The following is a 23,283-nucleotide window of genomic DNA, read 5'->3' on the forward strand; positions in this document are numbered from 1 at the left end:
AGGAAATGAAAATTACAGGTGAGAAAATTTTCAACTTCCTGATCGTCCTCCGGCAGCACACCAAGGGATTGCACAGCAATGACATAGAGGTGGGTCACACAGATGTTGCACCTTGGATCACTCCTTTACCAAAGGCCGATCCCTCAGCAGCAAATGTGTCGAGTCTATAGTGTTTAATAAAAGTAGTAGTCGAGGACCAAGTGGCTGCTTTGCAAATTTCTTCAAGAGGAATATTGGCTCTTTCTGCCCAGGATGTTGCTGTAGACCTTGTGGAATGTGCTCTGATTGAAAGTGGACATTCCTGTTCTTCTGCAGCATAGCAGAATTTAATCAAATCTTTGATCCATCTGGATAATGTTGGTTTGCTCGCTTTAGTACCCCTATTAGTGGAGACGTATTGCAGAAAGAGTGCTTCCGAATTTCTGTAAGCTGCTGTCTTATTTAAGTAAATAGAAATAGCCCGTTTGACATCTAATAGATGTAGATCTGAGTCTTCCTTCAATACTGGCAGAACAATCTCCTGATTTAGGTTAGAAGTTGATGACACTTTAGGAAGGAACCCTGGCATGGTACGTAAGATGACAGCGTCTTCCAACATACGAAGATATGGTTCTTTGCAAGACAAGGCCTGAAGTTCACTGATCCTTCTAGCGGATGTAATCGCTATCAAGAACAGAGTTTTCCAAGATAAGAACTTGATGTCTGATGATTCTAGAGGTTCAAATGGTGATAGACATAATACTTTTAAGATTAAGGACAAGTCCCAGGATGGTACTGGGTTATGAAAACATGGTCTCAATTTAGCAATGGCCCTTAGAAAACGTGAGACTAGAGGTACCCCTGTGAATATTCCCTCAAGACGTGCGTTTATCGCTGTGAGGTGTACCTTCAGTGTGTTTAACTTAAGTCCCTTATCATAACCATCTTGTAGGAATTGGAGCAGAGAGCTTACTTCAGCAGTGGGTCTTGCTGAGCTTTCACACCATGAGGAATATAAGGACCAGATTCTAGAATACACTCTCACGGTGCTCGGTTTCCTAGAAGCTAGGATTGTATTAACTACTCCTTCTGAAAAACCTCTCCGTCTTAGGGAGGACCCCTCATCCTCCATGCGGTTAACTGAAGGTTGTTGAGCCGAGGATATGTCATGTCTGCTTGGAGTAGCAGGTCGTCGTATTGTGGAAGTTTCCAGTATTCGCCTCTCGATAACCTCAATGCGAGAGGAAACCATGCTCGTCTCTGCCCAGGTCATTAGGAGGGCACACTCTCTTTCTAGGTGGGGACTTCTTGTACCCCCTTGTTTGTTTATGTAGTATACTGCTGATATGTTGTCCGATTGTATTTGAACATTCTGGTCCTTGAGAAGGTGACTGAAGTTGAGGAGGGCTAGTCTGACTGCCCGGAGTTCCTTTAAGTTGGATGATAGTTGATTCTCTTCTGGGGACCATCTGTGTTGGACCCAACTTGTCCCTACATGGGCACCCCAGCCCCAATCGGACGCATCCGTCGTGAGCACTATAGGAAGATGATGAAGAAGAGATCTGCCCTGACGAATGTGATGAGAGGTACGCCACCAGCGGAGGCTGTCCTTGAGGGCTGGAAAGATAGGCATCCGATGATCTAGTCCCAATGAAGCTTTGTTCCAGAAGTGAAGAATGTGGTTTTGCAGCACTCTGAAGTGTGCTCTGGCCCATGGAACTGCTTCTATAGATGAGGTCAAAAGTCCTAGAACTTTCATTGCCACTCTCACTTTGCACCTGTTGTTCTTCTCTAAGAATCGTACTGCTTGAACCATCTTTAGTATTCTCTCTTCTGAGAGTTGTAGAGTCATTCTTCTGGTGTCTATGACATAGCCTAGAAACTGTATCCTCTGTGACGGAATGAGTGACGATTTTTTGTAGTTTATTAAGAATCCGTGAGTCGTTAGACACTGTAGAGTGGTCTGTAGCTGATGGAGAAGGACATCCTTGGAGGATGCTCTGAGTAGCCAGTCGTCCAGATACGGTGTAACAAAAATTCCCTTCTGTCTCAGGGCTGCTGCCAAGACCACTGCCACCTTGGTGAAGACCCTGGGGGCTGAACTGATGCCGAATGGTAGGCACGTAAACTGCAGGTGAACTACTCCTTGAGAAGTCTGAACTGCTATCCGTAAGAATTTTCTGTGTCTCTGGAGAATTGGAATATGCAAATATGCATCTCGCAAATCTATCTTGGCGAGTACGTCTCCTTGTTGGATGGACATTGTGGCTGACAGAATGGACTCCATCTTGAAGTGTTTTTTTAATATGTAACGGTTTAGATATGTAAGATTGATGACGAGACGCCAATCTCCTCCGGTCTTCGGAACTGCAAAGATTGGGGAGTAAACCCCCCTGCCTCTCTGGGATGTTGGTACTTCTTCTAGAGCCTGTTTCTGTATGAATTGGTGTAAAAGCTCCAGGATTACAGGTCTTATGTTTCTGTTCACCATAAAACGATTTGGAGGCATCTTTTGGAATTCTATGGAATATCCTCTGGTCACTGTTGATGTTACCCAAGCATCTGTTGATGTTGTAGACCAGAGATTTGCAAAACGTAGAAGTCTTGCCCCGACCGGAGGAATAGGTGTGGCGTCAGAGGTCAGAGCCCTTGCCATTAAAGGGCTTCTTTCTAGTGGTGTTCTGTTCTTTCTTGCTTTTGTAACGGCTCTGTCTGTTGTAGGGGCGAAAAGTCCGCTGTCTGCGAGGGGAACTTCTTCCCTTACCTTGGTAAGTTCTAGAAGGCTTTTTCTTATATGCTTGTGGGAAATTTATTCCCTTGTCTTCATTCAGGGACTTAAGGATGTCTTTTAGTTCTGGGCCAAACAGAGATGATGGGTTAAAAGGAAGGGAGCAAAAATTATGTTTAGATCCGGCATCACCCCCCCATTGTTTTAACCAAATGGCACGTCTAGCCACATTAGACGAGGCCATAACTCTTGAAGAGAACTTAATACTGTCCATACTGCTGTCACACAAAAAATCCGTAGCTAATTTCATTAGGGATACATTTTCAAGTAGATCATCTCTACTTACTTTTGATTTGATGTCTTCTGATAGCTGACTCAGCCAAACTCGGAGTGCTCTGGCCACTGGAACAGAAGCTGACGCGACCTTCGTTCCAGCCGCTGCAGAGGAGAATGTGCGTTTCAGCATAGTATCTGCTTTCCGTTCCATGGGGTCCGGAAGCAGAGAAGAATCATCTGCAGGATAAATAGATTTTTTAGTTAAACGTGCCACAGGTAAATCTATCTTTGGTGTTTGGTCCCAGTCTTTATAATAATCCGGTTCTAGGCTATAAATTGATCTGAACTTAGAGCTCTGTTCATATCTTCTCTCTGGTTTGTTCCAATCTTTTTGTAACCAGTCCTTAATGATGGGGTGAGAGGGAAAAGTTTTACTAGTACTTGGAGCAAAATTAAACAATTGCTGTCTTTTGGGATAACTGGAAACCTCTGTATCTGTCTCTAATGTACGCTTCACTGCAGAAATTAGCTGGGGAGCTTTATCTCTATTAAACAGATACACATCATCATCTCTGTCAACTACAACTTCTTCATTGTCAGAATGAGACCAAGTCATTTCCTCAGCAGAGGAATCATGGGATAACTGTGTATGAGAACGAGAATGATGGCCTTGGCTAATGGATGTCTTAACCTGCGTAAATGTTTCCATTAACTGGTCTTTAAACCATGACAGAAATTGTCTGGTATCTGTCTGGGATGTTTGATTCTGTTCAGAGCAATCATCACACATATTTTGTTCACATGATTCCGGCAAAGGCTGCTGACATGAGGAACACATAGCATGTCTTGCTTTACGCTTCTTTTTAGTAGGAGAGCTCGACATCTATAAAAAAGCATATGCATACAACTTCTTAGGCCCAGAATCTTAACCACCAGAGACATTGTCATAGATCCTGAAGTACCTAACATGGTAATCAGGGGGTTTTACTTACATTGCACGTCTGAGGGATCTGCTGCCCGGCGAAGTGCAGTCCCCCAGACGTGCACGCCGGCTTTAACCACTTCCTGGTTACGAGTTCCGGTCCGCGGCCTGTGACGTAACGTCACTTCCGGCGCCGGCGTCATACGTCAGACGTCTGAGTCCGGCCGCGGCCGCCATCTTTGAGGAGGCAATGCATTTTTCCCAGAGTCCCTGCAGGCTGCCGTGCGGATGGGTAAGCCAGCGTCTAATTCGGGTGGTGGGGGGGACCCAGAGCTTACTACAGCAAGATTAGTCCCAGAGTGGTGGACTGAAGCCAAAACAGGGATTCAACCACAGCGACCGTGGGATTAAGAGACCACTATAGTCACTTCATCCACCTGCTATACAGCCTTTCCTTGTCCCTGTGTCAGCAGGGCAGAGGGAAAATAGTCCGGACCAAAGCCCATAACCACTTCTACCCCACAAGTTTCCTGTAGAAACAGGATAAAAATAAAAGTTATAATGATAATAATCTGCCACAGAGTGGCAGTCCTTCTATCCTGAGAAGAGAAAAAAAAATACGTACATCTGAGGTCCTAGCTAAGCCTTATAGGGCTGGGTACATTCTGATTGGATAACTAATTATTCTGTTTGTATTGCTAGGAATAATTACTCTTCTATCCGGGTGGATGAGATCCTATTAACCCTTGGTGTGCTGCCGGAGGACGATCAGGAAGCAACAAATACGCAACAAAAACGCAGCAGATTAGATCTAAATAACTGAACTCAGCATTAAATCTTCACCATCAAACTGCTGCGTATTTGCTGCGTATTTGTTGCGTATTTGCTGCGTATACGGTGTGTGGGTTTGTACCCTAAGAGCGTTTTGGTTTAAGAAATAAGTTTTTCAAAATTCTGACTTTGTTTAAGAGCATTGCTTTGGTTTAAGAGCTCCTTGTACTGGGTGGGAGCGCGAGTAGAGGAGGGGCACGGTCTGCATAGCGAGGTCTACAGTACTGTACTCTGACCCAGGGAGTCTCCCTCACCTTCCAAATCACGGCAGATCCACTTCAGGCTGGAGCTTGCATCAGGGGACAGGACTGTGGAGGTAATCTCTCCATAGCTGTGACCCCTCTCTCACTGGACAAGAGAGTGCTGCTATACTGTGCCCACATCTGATCTGCTCATTCCTTCATGCACCCTGCAGTCTTTGTCCGTCCTTGTGTTTCCCATCCTCGCCATTATGGGGATCTGCATCTCCATCCTGTATCTACAAACTGCGTCTGTTTTTTCAGGTTTATGCAGTTACTATACATTATACTCCACATGCTGATTGCCAAACTGTACAGTAACTTATAATATCACATATTCTGCTGTTTCTCAACCTTTGTTTTACATGTTATTCAGAATAAAACATCATTATTTTTGGGGTGTAGAACCAATTGTCTGCATTTCTATGATTTCTTATGGGAAGTGTTGCTTTGGTTTAAGAGTGGATTTGGATTACAAGCACAGTCCCAGAACGAATTATGTTCGTAATCCAAGGCACCACTGTATAGAAAACGCAGAAGTGTCTAATTGAAGCAGGAACAGTATGGTAGTGTATACAGTATGGGAAAAGAACTACAGAGGGGTAAGGGAGGTGTATAGTATGGGGGCCTTACCGCAGAGAGGGGGTATGTATACAGTATGGGCAGGGCCGTATTTACCACTAGGCACCCGTGGGCCGGTGCCTAGGGTAGCTCCTTGCAGGGGGGCAGCACCGAGGAGCAGGGGGACAGAAAAAACTATTTTTTATTTTTTGGCTTTCCCTCCTCCCGTTGAGACTTGCCAGTAAATCTGGTGTCTTTTCCAGGGGGGTGGGGGGTATGGTGGTATTGGTCAGGTCTGGTATCGCCAATAGGTGCGTGAAGATGGGGCGTCTTCAGGTTTATGATATTTATTTGTACAGTTGCAAAATAATACAATATACAAGGAAAACCACACTGTGGAGATTTGCGCAACACAATGACTCCACATGTAAAGAAGGTAATGAAACCATTTGCATAGCATTGTCAGGTATCCTAAGGGCCCTATTCCACCGGACGATTATCGTTCAGATTAGTATTAAATCGTTCTAATCTAAACGATAATCGTTCGGTTGAAATGCAGTTAACGATTAACGACCAAACAAGAAATCGTTGATCGCTTTATAAGACCTGGACCTATTTATATCGTTGCTCGTTCGCAAAACGTTCGCGTTGAATAAGACATCGTTCGGTCGTTCGCAATAGATACGAACGAGACTGACCAAATCCTGTATACTAAAACACAGTACCAGATAACAAGTTACAAATAACATCCCCACATACTGACTATTATGCTACTGAATAACATCCACTGTACACAGATCACCTCATCCAGTCATATAGAGGTACCCAGCTCTACACAGGTTCTATACACTATATACATTACAGTGCAGTTACATCTGGTAACTCACAAGGGACGTCTTCTCTGATCGGAGTTCTACCCTTTTCATCTTCTTCTCCATCTGTCCTGGGCCGTTATGAGAACTTCTCAGAGCCACGAATCCACAGATTCTGCCAGAGAAACATTAGGCTCCTCACTCCGACACCATCCTCATCTCTATACAAACTGCACATCTGTATTGGCCCCTTTACACCCTCATTTAGTGGGTAGGCTGACTCTATGTGATCCTCTTTAAAGATGTCCCCCTGTATTATGCCCCTTATAGATGGCCCCTTGTGTTATCCCCTTTATAGATATCCCCCTGCTTTAGCCCCCTTATACATGTCCCCGTTTTATCCCCCTTATACATGCCCCCCGTTAGCCCCCTTAAAGATGGCTCCCATGTTATCTCCCTTATAGATGCCCCCCCATAGATCTCCCCCCCTAATAGCCTCATAGATGCTCCCGATAGCCCCCTTATAGATCTCCCCAATTGCTTCCTATAGATGCCCCCCCTGATAGCCCCCTTATAGATCTCCCCCTCAATAACCCCTATAGATTCCCCCCGATAGCCCCCTTATAGATGCCCCCCCCCCCCCCCAATAGCCCCTATAGATACCCCCCAGTGCAGATAAAAAGTAATTAAAAAAACTCACCTAACCACTCGCTCCCCCACCGGCTGTCTTCTTCTCTTCGTCCCCGGCTGACACTCGCTGTCCCGCACCCGCCCGGTGCATGCATCAGGAAGCTCTGGGGCCTGTACTTCCGGTACTGCGAGGATCTCTAATACGCGCTCGCTTGTACTGGAAGTTCCGGCCTTCGGCGTACACAGAGCTTCCTGATGTGTGCGCCGGGCGGGACACCCCCCCAGGGAGCGCAGCATCAGCTGGGGGCCGGATTACCTCTTGTGACCGCAAGCAAGACACTGCTTGCAGTTTCAAGAGTGTGGCAAGGGGGGCCTGCGGCAGCACAGTGTGACTGTCGGGGGGCCCTGCCGTCCGACAGTCAGTGCGTCGTATCAGCGTGGGGACCAGGGCCTACCTGAGGATCCTCCGGTGACCCAGTCAGACGCTGCAAATAACAATACTTACCTGTCTATCCCAGTTTTGAAACTACCAAAAATCCATTTGTTTTGGGGGGTTTTGTTCTGTTTTGTGTTTCTGTACTTCCTGGTTGAGCAGATGTACTCAGTACTACAGGTTCCAGAATGCAATGCTTTCTTTCAGCTGTTCCATCACAGTTCCCTACCCTGCCTATTACTCGCCCAAATCTATTGCAGAACATCTAGGCTGTGTTCACACATCGCAGTTTCATTGTGTTACTTAATTATTTGCAGTACTTTATCATTTCATTGTGGTCCCACCCGCACAGCACGCTGTATTCTCTACCTGTAATGCTGATATTGGAATAAAGCAAAGAACTTTTTAAATAATTTTTTTCCCCTTTCCACACACATATTATGATCAAGCATCTTTCATCTTTGAAGTTGATTCCCACATTAAGGAGTTTATCCGATACTATCACACATGGGTTATACTGTTTATGCCTTGTTTTTTGTGCAGGTGGGACTGGCAGTGCCAGCTCTGATGCTTTCTGCTGTTTAGCATTATCTATTTGTGTTACTGCATCATTTTTGTGCAGATACTGCAGTACTGTAGTGACACTCCAACATGTGTGAACACAGCCCTAATTTCGCTGTAGACTTTTGCACAATCAGCGAAAGTTGAAACACCTGCTGAGACGAGCAGACTGAGACTAGCAGACACACACAATGTGACACGGAATATTTGTCTCCTAAGGGGGACAGCAAAACAGACCAGGAGACCATGTGGATTGACACAGAGGCAATTTTTTTTCACTTCCTGGATTTTTATCAGCTACCAGTGTGGCAAAACCGATACAGATACAGTAATACATTGTATAGACACATCTATATAACTTTTAATGTACTTTCAATAGAAAACAAGTTTTTCTTATCCGGAGTTACCCTTTAATGAACACACAAGTTAACCCAGGTGTTGAATAGGATCCCGTTCATACTGTTTGTTGCTGTGCCAATACTTCAATCATCCATCTATCTTTTCAAACCTACCTGTCCAACATTGTTGTGTGCACAAAGGGTGACCCCTTCAGCAACCTTACTATAATATTAGGGTCTTGGCACTCCAATCGGTGTTGGCAGAGAAGGGGGATGCATGACAGGTGGTGGAGGGGAAGTCCCCCCCCCCACACACACACACAATGACACAAGCAAGAAATACGCAGACATTGTTTTCAAAAATTACATTTATTTACTGCAAACAAAAAACAAACATTACCGCACAGTTTCATACAAGAAGAAGTCGGCGTCATATGTAATAATCATATGTAATTAAACTTCCTCAAGAAACAATCTAAAAAATGAACTAGAAAATCGAAGCTTACAGTAGATCTTGCCCTGTATAATATTATATATATATATATATATATATATATATATATATATATATATATATATATATATATATATATATATATATATATATATATATAGCCTCGCACAGTATGATGAGAACAAAATGCTTTAACACATTAATGACTCCTTAAGTGGAAGGGAACATTAAAAATAGCACTTATTATATTTTTACACTTGAAAGGCAAGAATCACAATTCCTATGTTGTCATCATTCTTGGAGCAATGCTCATTGACATCAATTCTTGGAAAAGAAGTTTACAAGCATAAGGCATCCGTACCAAAGAGATCTATTGAGAAGGAAAAGAAAAAAAAAATAATCCATTGAATTTTATGCCTGGTATTATTAGTAAAGATTACATTACTAAGTATTTTTCAACATTAGAAAAAATAAAAGGGCTCTTTTGCTGTGAAAAGCCACATCAAAAATGCACTTTTTAATGTCCTATTAATTTCAACAGAGAAGTGACAAAAACAGATGTTTTAAAGAACTTAGTAAACTTAACCCAGAAAAGTTGTGGATGTTGGTGGATCACTGCCGTACAATGACGACACACAGTATTCTGACAGACACTTTTAGGACAGGCCACATAACAGGAGAACGGTGGACTGTTTGTACTGACACAAAGTGACAAAACCTGAGTGATTTCACAGCTACACATGGTTTCTCCCTGTGGAGTGGCGGTTGGCCGTCCTTTTTTCAACCTTTTTAACTATGTTACAGAGATAGGGACAATATATTATACTTTTATATTATACTGTACATATAAGATATGTCTGTATCTGTGCTGTCAGTTTCCAAATCACAAGCAGTCTATACCTACCAGCCATGCTGCTTGTGATCCGGCATCTGGTTCTCCGGCCGCTGGCTGTATCTTCAGGCCTCGCTTCCTCCAGCTGTCAATCATTCTGGAGGAGTAGCAAGACTGAAGATACAGTTGGCAGTCGGAGGACTGGAGAAGCCAGATGCCAGATGGTAAGCATACACTGCTGCTTGTGATCTGGAAACTGACAGCACAGATATGTGTATATACGTATCTGTGCTGTCAATTTCTAGGGCTGCAAAACAATACAGGGATAGTTCATGCAGCCTGGGTGCTCAATTTCTCATGCCATGTAAAAGGCATTGCAAACGAGCGCTGATCTCGCTGACTGTGGCACCTGCGGACGAGAAATCTCTTTGCCTAAAAGGACCCTGTCTCTCCCTCTCTAGCTACTGTAAATGTATGCTCCAATATATGTAGTGAAGAAGAAAGTGTGACATCGCAGGGGGGTGGTTTGCAGCAGATTGGCCGCCTGCAAGGGATTATGGATAACCCCTTGCACCTGGGCTTTTACCGTACTGTAAAATAAAACGTACTGTAAAAAAAAAAAAAAAAAAAAAAAAAGTAAAAAAGTAAAAAAAGTGTTGGAGTAGAGTAAAGACTTGGAAAATTGCCAAACATTTCCAAATGGAAATGGAAAAGTCTTAGAAACAGGCCAAGTGTCTAGAAGTGCCCCTAATGGCAGAACAGGGTAAATATGCAAAATGTTACTTACTTGTGTCTTGTTCCTACAGCCTCTGCATTCATATGTGTGAGTCCTAGTATTAGCGATCGCCATCAGACCACAGAGATTACAGACATGTACTTGGTAAGGATCAGAAGCTTCAAATAATCTCTCCCGAAGAAATTGGGCAGCACCGTGTGCAATCTGACAATCACGTTCCATTTCTCCAAATCGAAGACCTCCATCACTATTGAAGGATTGTTTCAATAAATCAGTGTAATATTTGCCAACAGCAATTTCAAAGTATACAAGCACTGCTAGTGGGAAAGGACAGACATTTACACATGGCCAAAATTGCTTGTCTATAAAGGAGGGCTCTGGCAAGTTTTATGGTACATAAAATGCTGACTCAAGCACAGGTTTGTCCAAGCCAGAGTATGGAGTATGTAGCATTTGATTGCACTGGACTGCATCCAATTTCGCCAGCTATTGGTAATCAAATGCCGTATGCTCTGGCCCAGAAGAACCAGAGTGTGCTTAAGATTTGCTCATTTCTAATCATCACCTATCAAATCCTTTCTGGCATCTCTGGCACTCCTCTTCGCCTCACTAAGCTCTTTTCTCCTTGTTTCTCTTTAGGAAACTCCAAGATGTAGAATGCTGTTTAAACAATTTATGCCCTATCTAAAGAACCAGGAGTGCAGTGATACACTAGGCAAGTCTCTACAATGATTGCCTATACCATCTGTGCACACTATATGCAGAATGCCCAGTGTACCTATGAGATGCACCTTTAGGCTATGTTCACACAATGTCGAATGTACAGCTTTTTTTGTCATTTCAACATTGTGTGAACGTAGCCTTGCGTTCCTTATCTATTGCTTTTAAGAGCTATTGTAAGCAGGAGGCGGTGAGGCTGAAGCTGCATATAATGCTGCATGGACTCTGCAGCATGATGTAGGATTTAAGGAACAGAAGCACAATTTCTGTGTCACTTGCAAGGCAACAAAAATCTCTACATTATTGTACTGTACAACCTATGCAACACTATATAGGAAATTAAAAACAAAAAACCTGAAGAGTTTCTGAAAACATATAACTTACCGTGATCGACCTTCCATAGGCTGTCTGTTTAGGATCTGAATTGGTCCTCTTGCACGAGAATGAATTTTATCATCTACCATGTGCTTCAATCTCTGATAATAAGTAGGTCCAATGAAGATCTGTGATGTGATTTTACGTCCTGTAAATCCATTGTATAGAACCTATAGGTAGGATAGTAAACCATTATTATGAAGATAAGAAAAGACTGTTTTTTTAATAAGAATATAGTGAACTTTTAAATGCTAGAATTTGGCTACTGCAAAATATATAATATAAATATTCACACTGAGTGAGTTATATGCCAAAAAACATTTAAAGGCTTTAACCCGTTCCCCACCAAGGATGTAACTGTACGTCCAAGTTTTCCAATGCTCTCCCGCTCATGGACATACAACTGCCAAGACCCGAGCCGAGATTAGATTGCAGCAGTTAACCCTAAGGTTGCTATGATCAATGCGATTGCAACATCTAAAGGGCAGAATAGAGAAAGAATTCTCTGTTTACCATCAGGGCCCTGTTCAGCCAATCAGTGACTGAGACTGACAGCAACTGGTCCTGGCCACCTATGAAGCAAGCTCAGATTCATAGTCCTTTGTTGCATTATGGTTGAGTCGGTTTATCATAATGTGTTAAGTCCCAGGCCATCATGATGTAACAGTAGATCATAAGTCGTTAAGGGGTTAATTAATGCATCACCTCATCTCTTTGCAAATATCTCTTCAGCCTTGTGCATATGTACGTATTCAGCCCTAACGGGATATCTTTCAGCTTAACATCATCAGGCATAATACACTGCAATACTTAAAGGGGTAGCCTCATTTAAGCACATTATCCTCCCAGCAGTTGGACATCCCCCCCCCTTCTAAGTTATCTGGAGGCCAAGGTGAACTTGAAACAGTCATTGCCATATGCCTTATCCTCTTACTACTCAGATAATGGCTAAATGGCTATGCTGTCAAATTAAACTGTACCTCATTTCCTCTGAGATGATATCCATAATCAGATAATAAATTTGAAATCTTCTGCACATTGACGGCATCATTAAATGGAGTTGCATCACCAATTTCCCCTTTGTTTGCCGATACCTACAATTAAAGCTATGTTAAAAATGTTATGTTCAGTATGTTAACAATAAATAAATTCACGAGTTTGTTTTTTTACCTTCCCCTGAAGACATTCAATCAAGTGACCAATAGTCATACGAGAAGGGATGGCATGAGGATTAATGATGATGTCTGGTGTAATACCTTCACAAGTAAAGGGCATGTCCTAAGAAATAAAAAAAAACAACATGTTAATAAGAAAATCATAAGTAGCACTTTATGCATGTTACATAATCATATAAACAATCAGACCCCTGCCTATTATTCTACAGACCACCACTCATGCCACCAAAACAGCTCTGACCCTTTAATATGCAGACTTCACGAGATATGTCCTGCACCATCTGGACGCAAAGCATTAGCAACAGATCTTTTTAAGGCTATGTTCACACTATGTATGTGTGTGGCTGTATTTTTTTACGCGGCTGGAAATGTGCGGATGAAACTACGGCCGTGGGAAAAATAGACATGCGGCTGAAAACATACGGTCATTTACTTGGAAATCTGGTTCAACTAAAAATAACAAATAAAATCTTAAGAAAGTGATGCAAACACCTCTGGATGCATCAGGGAAAGCAGGGAAACAGTTTACATGAATTGCTATTACCGGGGTTTGCGATCCTCTGCAGTAATGCCGATGCCTCTCATGGTTAATATATTGAATTAATAAAATACATTTTCTTTGTAATAAAGTCCCTTTCGTTGCTCAATAATTTAATTCTAACGAATCCATCTTTTTGCAATTAAATATACTGTTAAAATAAATATATATAAATAAATGTATATTTATATATATATATTTATTTTTTGACAGTATATTTAATTGCACAATGATGGATTCGTTAGAATTAAATTATTGAACAACGAAACTGATTTTATTTCAACGAAAATGTGTTTTATTAATTAAATATTAATTAGTACAGGAAGCTCCAGTAAGCCGTTAATTCATATTGCCGGCAAAAGAGCTTTCTGTACTGATCGGCTGAGCGCACATATAATTAGCGGGTCCGCAGCACAGTGACTTCATTGTGCTGCGGACCAGCGAAGAGACAACATCGGGGTGAGTATAGAGCTCTCCCCACCCCCTCCCCAGCACTGCACCCCTCCCAGCAAGGAAGGGGGGTCACTTAACCCCTTCCTTGCTGGGATGGGTGCAGTCTGACATCAGTCTGGCCCCCAAGGTGTTAAGGGGGATGCAATACATCCTCCCTTAACCCCTTGGGGGCCAGACTGTAAGCAGCGATCTGTAAAGATGCTGCATACTGTAAGGAGCACAACACCGCTCACAATGATGGGTGTTGTGCTCCTGTTTGTGTGTTTTTTGTGTGTTTCTCCCTTTTTGTTTTTCAGATATCGGTATCCTGGGGATTACGTCGGATTCCGTGGACTACGTCGATGACCAGCGGTTGTTTGTTTTTTTGTTTTTTTATAAAATGGTCAATGAGGGGTGTGGGGGTGTTTTTATTTGAATGAGAAAATTTTTTAACTTGTGTCTGGTCTTTATTTCTTTACTTTATAGACTTAGTAGTGGAAGCCGTCTAATAGACGGAATCCATTACTAAGTCGGGGCCTAGTGTTAGCCGGTATAAAATGGCTAACACTAACCCCCTATTATTACCCCAGTACCCAATGCCACCAGGGGTACTGGGAAGAGCCGGGTGCCAGAGGTCCCGGAGCGTCAAAATTGGCGCTCCTGAACCGGGCGGAAGCAGGCTGGTAAGATTTAGGCTGGGGAGGGCCTAAACCAATGGCTCTTCCCACCCTGGTGTTACCAGGCTGCTGTCGTTTGGTTTTTAACCCGGCTGTTTATAAAAATAGGGGGGACCCTATGCGTTTTTTTTTTTTAAATAAATAAATAAAAAAAAAACGCATAGGGTCCCCCCTATTTTTATAACCAGCCGGGTTAAAAACCAAACGACAGCAGCCTGGTAACACCAGGGTGGGAAGAGCCATTGGTTTAGGCCCTCCCCAGCCTAAATCTTACCAGCCTGCTGCCGCCCGGTCCAGGAGCGCCAATTTTGACACTCCGGGACCACTGGCACCCGGCTCTTCCCAGTACCCCTGGTGGCATTGGGTACTGGGGTAATAATAGGGGGTTAGTGTTAGCCATTTTATACGGGCTAACACTAGGCCCCAACTTAGTAATGGATTCCGTCTATTAGACGGCTTCCACTACTAAGTCTATAAAGTAAAGAAATAGAGACAAGACACACGTTAAAAATTTTTTTTATTCAAATAAAAACACCCCCACACCCCTCATTGACCATTTTATAAAAAAAAACAAAAAAAAAAACAACCGCTGGTCATCGACGTAGTCCACGTAATCCCCAGGATACCGATATCTGAAAAACAAAAAGGGAGAAACACACAAAAAACACAAACCGGAGCACAACACCCATCATTGTGAGCGGTGTTGTGCTCCTTACAGTATGCAGCATCTTTACAGATCGCTGCTTAAGAGTCTGGCCCCCAAGGTGTTAAGGGAGGATGTATTGCATCCCCCTTAACCCCTTGGGGGCCAGACTGATGTCAGACTGCACCCATCCCAGCAAGGAAGGGGTTAAGTGACCCCCCTTCCTTGCTGGGAGGGGTGCAGTGCTGGGGAGGGGGTGGGGAGAGCTCTATACTCACCCCGATGTGTCCTCTTCGTTGGTCCGCAGCACAATGAAGTGACTGTGCTGCGGACCCGCTAATTATATGTGCGCTGAGCCGATCAGCCAATCAGCTGAGCGCACATATAATTCTAAATGTTTCTTCTAATAATGCTATTGTGATAACATAATTAGAAGAAACATTTGATGTTTTAAGTAAAGTAAAGTGATGATTAGTACAGAAAGCTCTTTTGCCGGCAATATGAATTAACGGCTTACTGGAGCTTCCTGTACTAATTAATATTTAATTAATAAAACACATTTTCGTTGAAATAGAATTAAATTATTGAACAACGAAACTGAATTTAACGAATCCATCATTGTGCAATTAAATATACTGTCAAAAAATATATCTATAAATAAATATACATTTATTTATATATATATTTGTTTTAACAGTATATTTAATTGCAAAATTATGGATTCGTTAGAATTAAATTATTGAACAACGAAAGGGACTTTATTACAAAGAAAATGTGTTTTATTAATTTAACTATTAGAGGCATCGGCATTCGGCATCATTGCCGGCTATTTTTGAAGTACTCCGTACGGACCGCTTGTCAATCCACGGCCGCATTTCCAGCCGGAAACAATGGTCTTGTTCATTTTTTACAGGTCCGTTTACGATAGGGCCGTAGATTCATACATAGTGTGCACTGTGCAGCCGTATATCGTATACTTTCCAGCATACGCATGAACCACCAAAAATACCGCCGCACAATTACAGCCGCAAATACAGCCGCACAGTTACATAGTCCGAACCTGGCCTAAGGGATTATCCAGGTTTAAAAAAAGTGGCAGCTTTCTTCCACAAACAGCATGACCAGTTTGGGTGTTGGTTTTGCAGCTCAGGTCAGATAAAGTGAATGGAGTTCAATCGTAATACCGCACACAACCACAGACCGGGGTAGTGCTGCCTTTGCAAGAAAGTAGCTGTGTTTATTCTAATCCTGAATAACCCCTTTAAGCTCTGTAATGTGCAAGGTGTCATCGTTCTAGCATCATTCTATTATTGCCAACATTACCTTTTTCACCATTTCGCACTACAATGTTTCCTCTGTATTATTAGACCAGATATCCTTGCTTCCCATGAAATTCTGTAAGCCTTGGGCCTCATGAACACCAGGTGTTCCCCCCCTAATCTAATTTTGGAAGGAATCAACAAGTGTATGCCAGAAACACCCAAGACCTGCTATATTCAATATGCTCTGACCCAGGCATCACTTTAGTCAATTTTGTCCATGTCGCTCAGATCCTTACATCTGCCCATTTTTCTTACTTCCAATAAGAATTGACCGCTCTTTTGCTGCCTATCATACCCATACCCCTGAAAGGGGCTACTGTAGCAGGATAATGTTATTGACTTTCCCCCACTATGCATAAAATATATAACTGTAAAAGTATATATCTCTGTAATCATGTACCTATTATTGTCACATACACATCTTTGCAGTACACATTTTTTCCTCTCTGCTTCCTGATATTTTGGCGTTGGTCACCACTAGAATTGAGCAAACTTCTCGCAAACTCAGGTTTGCCCTGACATTTGATTACCGCTGGCTGAAGTTGTTTGATGCAGCCTTAAGGCCCCAGTCATAAAGGATAAGCTGTATCCAGGTTTTCCTAGACTACTCAGGGCTGCATCCAACTTCAGCCACCAGTAATGAAATTTCGAAGGCTTAGGTTCAAACAAACTCCAGCACACTCCAAGTTTGCTGAACTCTAGTCACGAGCCATCCGGCCAATGATTAGAGCATATCCTGTGACATCCCATTCATGCACTGACTGTTGTAACTTTGAGCCCGGCATGAAAAGAACATTACAAGATTGCACGACGTGTTGATGTGGGCACTGTTCATGAATGTGCATGACAATTTCTACACTTTGCCACCAAAAAAAAGCTGACAGAGGCACACAGGCAGCAATGCTATAAAACAAAATCTAAGAAACAAATCTAAGCAATACATTGACAGTACTATTTCATAATTATTACATACCTCCTGTCTGTACTGAATTCCACAGGTTCCTTTCTGCCCATGCCGACTAGCAAACTTGTCTCCAATTTGAGGAATCCGAACTGAGCGTACCTAAATGGAAAGGGAAAATGGGGCTTATATACAAACAAATATAAAAATGTATCATTGTACCTCTGCAAATGGAACAAACTCTGACCTGATAATAGCAAAATCTACCACCACATTCTCTATAAACAAAAAAAAAAAAAAGTTTGTTATACAGTACTTACCCTGATTTTGCAAAACTTGTAACCTTCCTGATTGAGAGTAACCATGACTTGATCCACAATGCCAGTTTCACTAGTACGTAGAAAAGTGCTACAATCTCTCTTTATGTAACGTCGGTTTGTACTATCTAGCTCATCATCATTTTCAGGCAATGTCACCGTTTTCCCAATGATTACATCATCGCCTGAAACTCTGACACCAGGAGCGATCAAACCATCATCATCCAACTTGTCATAGATGGCGTGTCTCATGCCTACAGGCAGCCAAAGCATAATGACAAACAGCAGTGAATACATTGTATACTTTGTCATACAACTGTCATATATACACTCACCGGCCACTTTATTAGGTACACCTGTCCAACTGCACGTTACCACTTAATTTCCAATCAGCCAATCACATGGCGGCAACTCAGTGCATTTAGGCATGTAGACATGGTCAAGACAATCTCCTGCAGTTCAAACCGAGCATCAGTATGGGGAAGAAAGGTGATTTGAGTGCCTTTGAACGTGGCATGGTTGTTGGTGCCAGAAGGGCTGGTCTGAGTATTTCAGAAACTGCTGATCTACTTGGATTTTCACGCACAACCATCTCTAGGGTTTACAGAGAATGGTCCAAAAAAGAAAAAACATCCAGTGAGCGGCAGTTCTGTGGGCGGAAATGCCTTGTTGATGCCAGAGGTCAGAGGAGAATGGGCAGACTGGTTCCAGCTGATAGAAAGGCAACAGTGACTCAAATAGCCAACCGTTACAACCAAGGTAGGCAGAAGAGCATCTCTGAACGCACAGTACGTCCAACTTTGAGGCAGATGGGCTACAGCAGCAGAAGACCACCCGTTACTAGCATGGTGTACCTAATAAAGTGGCCGGTGAGTGTAAAGTATATAAAGTGCTGTTGAGGCAGCCAAATTGTACGTGAGTTCGTGTACAGACACTAATATATATAGGAATAGTGGGCACCGCTAAAAGTAAGGAGTGCTAAACCAATGCATATAAGTAACAGACAACTCCCCAAAAAGACAAAAGCATATGCACAAAAAGGTAGCACATCATAATGAAACTTTATTGAGACAATAACAGAATATACAGAAAAATACCATAAACTATGCAGGGGTAAAGCAATAAGGGAGACAAACCCCAAACACTACCCTACATTAAAAACACTTAAAATGTCAACATAGGACCCGCCGGCGTACCAGCAAGGTCTAACAACCACTCTGACCCCGGACCATATGGGTTTAACAAAGCTGCCTAAGCAGTATCCCTATGACATATGACATCAAGAAAAATAATTAATATGAACAAAGGGTAGATTAATGAAACGATCACCATGTGTAGTCCAAAAAAATAATAAGAAGCGGGTCAGATAGGCAACAGTCACCCCACGCGTTCCGCCGCCCAGCGGCTTCCTCAGGGATGTCATCCCTGAGGAAGCCGCTGGGCGGCGGAACGCGTGGGGTGACTGTTGCCTATCTGACCCGCTTCTTATTATTTTTTTGGACTACACATGGTGATCGTTTCATTAATCTACCCTTTGTTCATATTAATTATTTTTCTTGATGTCATATGTCATAGGGATACTGCTTAGGCAGCTTTGTTAAACCCATATGGTCCGGGGTCAGAGTGGTTGTTAGACCTTGCTGGTACGCCGGCGGGTCCTATGTTGACATTTTAAGTGTTTTTAATGTAGGGTAGTGTTTGGGGTTTGTCTCCCTTATTGCTTTACCCCTGCATAGTTTATGGTATTTTTCTGTATATTCTGTTATTGTCTCAATAAAGTTTCATTATGATGTGCTACCTTTTTGTGCATATGCTTTTGTCTTTTTGGGGACGTGTACAGACACTGTCCATTCACAAGAATTCAAGTCATTTAGCTGAAAAGCCAGATATTGTAGACTTGGGTTCTCTTTGTAGAACGGACGCACAGCAGTGCACTTAAGCCCTATTCCACGGGACGGCTCCGTTCCCTGCTCTCTGCCGCCAGTATTACACGCAGCAGCAGCGAGCGGGTAAGAGCCGGGGGGGGAGGGGGGAGGCGACTGCCTGAGTGATTGCTTGATCGTCCGTGCAGCCCATAGCATACAGCAGCGGTCTGCTGCCGCTGCTCCTATTCCACGGAGCGACGGTAGCAGATCATTGTTATAGTATGTAACAATGTTGAAAGACAAACAACAGCAACAAACAGCTGATTGTTGCCTTGTTACCTAGAACGATTATTGCCCGATATCGGCCAATCACTCTGTGTAATGAGGCCTTTAGCTCCCTTACTGACTAAATTTGACTTGTTTGCTTCCTTAGAGTCTATTAGGTTCCATAATGAGGCCATAAATACTCCCCACCCAGCTGCATCTTGGGATTGCAGAGAGTCTCAGAAGTTACTACAAATGACAGCAATGCTTTAATATAAATGTTGAACCAATGTAATAAAAATAGAAATCTTTAAAAAAAAAAACAAAAAAACAAAAAAAACCTAGAGAACTAAAAGATATAGAACTTTATTCTTTCCTTACCCTGGCAGGTCTCACGAGTAGGTTTTTCAAAGACTTCTTCTTGGTCATATCCCTTTTTGGACTCTTGTTCTTTATAAGAGCGATAAAAAACAGACCTGCGGTACAAAAGAGTCGAGAGCTCCAGACATCTGTGTCACTTCTAGCAGCATCTTCTGGGCAGTCTGGTTAATACATTTCCAGGAAAACCCTGTCCGCTCCAACAAGTGGGCATTCCTTCTTGTGGGCCTTCTCACTCCCCTACAAGGATTTTTAACAGAGCTTGGGGCTGGGAATGGGCAGGTAATAGGAGGGAGAGGATGACTGCTATTAGTAGGGGAGGGGAAAAAACTGTGTGTGTGTGTCTGCCACTGGTGGATATATTATGTGCACTGCATATTGGTACTTGGTCAGAGCAATATGCACGCTGCAAGGCAGTATTTGACACTACACGGTAGTATGTGTGTTTGTCGGTGAGGACAGAGTACAAAAAGTTTTAAAAGTCTCGCCCTAAACCAATGTTTTTTCAAACAAGGTTTGACAGTACAACTAAGCCCCTGGACCCTACTCAATCTGTATATGAGCCTTACTAGCCAAAATTCCATTTGTTACTGGTGTCAATACGTGGGAGAGGGGCCTTTGGGAACCAGCACCCAGCTACAACTACTACTTCTGCGCTCCTCTAAAGCAATTTCCTGACTGTGTCATATAAACAAGATTATGTATGGCCTATGGGAAGACAAAGCTAACAAAATCTTAAACTGCTGCCTTAAACCTACAGATTTTAAAACCTGTCAGTCTACATAGCACTAGGTGGTTACAAAATGGATAGTAGTAATGTACATATTTTTCAACCCGATAATAATTTTACCCCACTGAGACTTATGAAAACCATACCTGAAAAAGCCTCTGTCCACAGCTGAGCGGTTCATGATAACAGAATCCTCCTGGTTGTATCCGGTATAGGAGGCAATAGCCACAATAGAATTAATGCCTAGAGTATGAAATGTATAATAGTCAATAAATAGATTTGGGATGAATTATACTAATCAGATCATTTAGTGTAGTATCATCTACTGGCTTACCAGCAGGTAGTTCTCTGAATCGTAAGTACTCCATCGATCGAGTAGTCACCAGTGGTTTTTGAGGATAATATAACACATGAGCCAGTGTATCCATCCTTACATGGAAGTTAGTGATATAAACACCCATGGCTTGTTTACCCATAGCAGACTGATAGGTGTTCCTAGGAGACTGTAAATAAATATATAACCATTATAATAGTAAGCTGACTGCATATGCATATGGGGGAAGACATATTTTGGAAATAAAAACATAATTGTCAGTAATGTTGCTGACAGGCTTCTTGGTCTGAATCGTCCTATAATACACACAAAGTACCTGGTTATGATCAGGAAATGGTATAATTGATGCACAGACTCCTAGGATCATAGAGGGATGAATTTCACAGTGTGTATAGGTTGAACAGTAGGCCACACCTTTTTCTTGCAAGTCATCTGGTGTCATTGCAAGCATAACAGTCTCCTCTTCAAGGGTATCAATGTATTCTACAACACCACTTGCTACCAGGTCCTGCCAACTACACAAGGGAGGAAAGTAAAATGCGATTGGTGCTGTGAAAGTTATTCATAAAATTATTTGTGCACAAGAACCAATGAGAATTATTGTCCTTTTAAAAGGAACAATGTATTCTTACCTATAATTATTATATTCCCTCTCTTTCAGCTGGTCGATATGTCTTTTTTTCAGCAGCAACTTCTGCTTTTCCACGATCAGCAAAGGCCTGCAAATCCTGCCAGCATCTGTGTAAATCCTTATTTCTCGCTCTCTTATGTCTCTGATCATAGACACCTTAAGACCAAAAAGTGTCAAGAATCAATACGTACATTCTACCCCTTAAAGAAAATTTTAATCAACATTACTAATATCAAGTTCTTTAGAATCGTTAGTCAAACAGTAAAAAGTACACCCATTTATTTGCTGTTAGGCTTAGTATGAGATTTAACAAATAATGGTCTTAAAGGGGTATCCCCATCACCTAAACTTTTGCCAGACCATAAGGAATGCAAAAAAGAAAGCAATTTTGCAATTACATTGTATTAGCAAAATTGCTTCCTTCTTTAGTTTGTCCCCTTTCTCTTGCTGTAGTGTTGTAGAGACTAGGTTTCCGACCACTGGTCTCAGCTCTGAGATGGGTGGTTGGGCTGTGATGCACTCGAGTGGCCAGGATTCTCGGGAGCAGCAAGTATATATCTACTCCCTCTTCCCCTGAGGTCACACATGCAGCCAGGGCTTGCATTTTCCCTGGAGACATGTGTAAGCACTGTGGGAACAATAGCAATGCCAAGCTGATTCAGTTCATTTCCTCGCTCCATGCACTAAACCAGAAAGTGAGTGAGTAGAATTTTCAGCAGACGGCACAACACCTTACCAAGTTACTGAAGTTCTGCTCAACTAATATGGAGTCCTGGACTTTGCACTGCAGAGCCAGCTGTGAAGCAATAAAGGAAATAATGTATATTTGAAAATATTTAAATACCTCAGAGACAATGATATCCATCTGACGCCGCAGTTTTCGAAGAGTGTTCATCAACTGCTCTGGATCCTTATGAATGCCAACCCAGCACCCATTAACAAATATTTTTGTAGCACTAAATTGAAAATAAATAAATTAATAAAATTAAATACAAATATCTACTAGACAACCTAGGCAGAGTCCAAGCTTTTTGCTTCCATATTTCGGCCGTGAATCCCGCCCCCAATGTCTGGCCTGTGACTCATACTCACAGCTGACAGTTTTGGTAATTAAACCCACAGTCAGTCCAAGACCTGTGATCATAATACAGATGTAAAAATGTATGACCCATTCTAAGAATATCTGCAAGTTCTCAGAGACCATGTAAATGTATATATACACTTTATGGACTGTGTATTAACAGAACTATAAGTACACAGGCATGAGCTGTAGGTCTGTCTGCAAGAATTAACTTCTTTAGGTGAAACCATCTAAGGACACAGTGTTACCCACTGCAGTACACTTACTCTGCAATCGCTGCTGGAGATATTTCTTCAAGGTTTTCCATACTCCATTCTTCCAAAAACTCCAAAATTGGAGAAGGCTGAGACCCAACAGAAATATAGGCCATCAAAGCCAAATTCTTCACAAGACCTACAGCATGACCCTGGAGTAAAATCATCACATTAAAAAAATTATTACGCATTCATTTGTAAATCTATAGTATATATGTCATTTCAAAAGATGTTCAAAAACCTGAATGATTTTGTTAGAGTAAGGCTACCTGCACAAGACAATGTTCCATCCACGAAACACAGTCTGGGCAGTG

General features: G+C 42.4%; 1 protein-coding gene across 1 annotated transcript in view; it reads right to left on the bottom strand.

The window, feature by feature from the left end:
* Positions 1-8,660: 8,660 nt before the first annotated feature.
* Positions 8,661-23,283, bottom strand: part of POLR2B (RNA polymerase II subunit B) — a 30,012-nt gene continuing 15,389 nt past the window's right edge. The window contains exons 12-25 of the mRNA XM_069978012.1: positions 22,982-23,121; positions 22,479-22,590; positions 21,636-21,790; positions 21,320-21,518; positions 21,004-21,172; positions 20,816-20,912; positions 19,943-20,037; positions 17,436-17,686; positions 17,188-17,277; positions 12,598-12,705; positions 12,408-12,521; positions 11,437-11,597; positions 10,384-10,579; positions 8,661-9,134 (exon numbers count right to left, since the gene is read on the bottom strand). Of these exons, the coding sequence (XP_069834113.1) occupies positions 9,045-9,134; positions 10,384-10,579; positions 11,437-11,597; positions 12,408-12,521; positions 12,598-12,705; positions 17,188-17,277; positions 17,436-17,686; positions 19,943-20,037; positions 20,816-20,912; positions 21,004-21,172; positions 21,320-21,518; positions 21,636-21,790; positions 22,479-22,590; positions 22,982-23,121 (1,977 nt within the window). The 3' untranslated portion in view covers positions 8,661-9,044. The remainder of the gene's footprint in view (positions 9,135-10,383; positions 10,580-11,436; positions 11,598-12,407; positions 12,522-12,597; positions 12,706-17,187; positions 17,278-17,435; positions 17,687-19,942; positions 20,038-20,815; positions 20,913-21,003; positions 21,173-21,319; positions 21,519-21,635; positions 21,791-22,478; positions 22,591-22,981; positions 23,122-23,283) is intronic.

This window comes from Dendropsophus ebraccatus, chromosome 7 (assembly GCF_027789765.1).
Source record: "Dendropsophus ebraccatus isolate aDenEbr1 chromosome 7, aDenEbr1.pat, whole genome shotgun sequence".
Taxonomy (NCBI): Eukaryota; Metazoa; Chordata; class Amphibia; order Anura; family Hylidae; genus Dendropsophus; species Dendropsophus ebraccatus.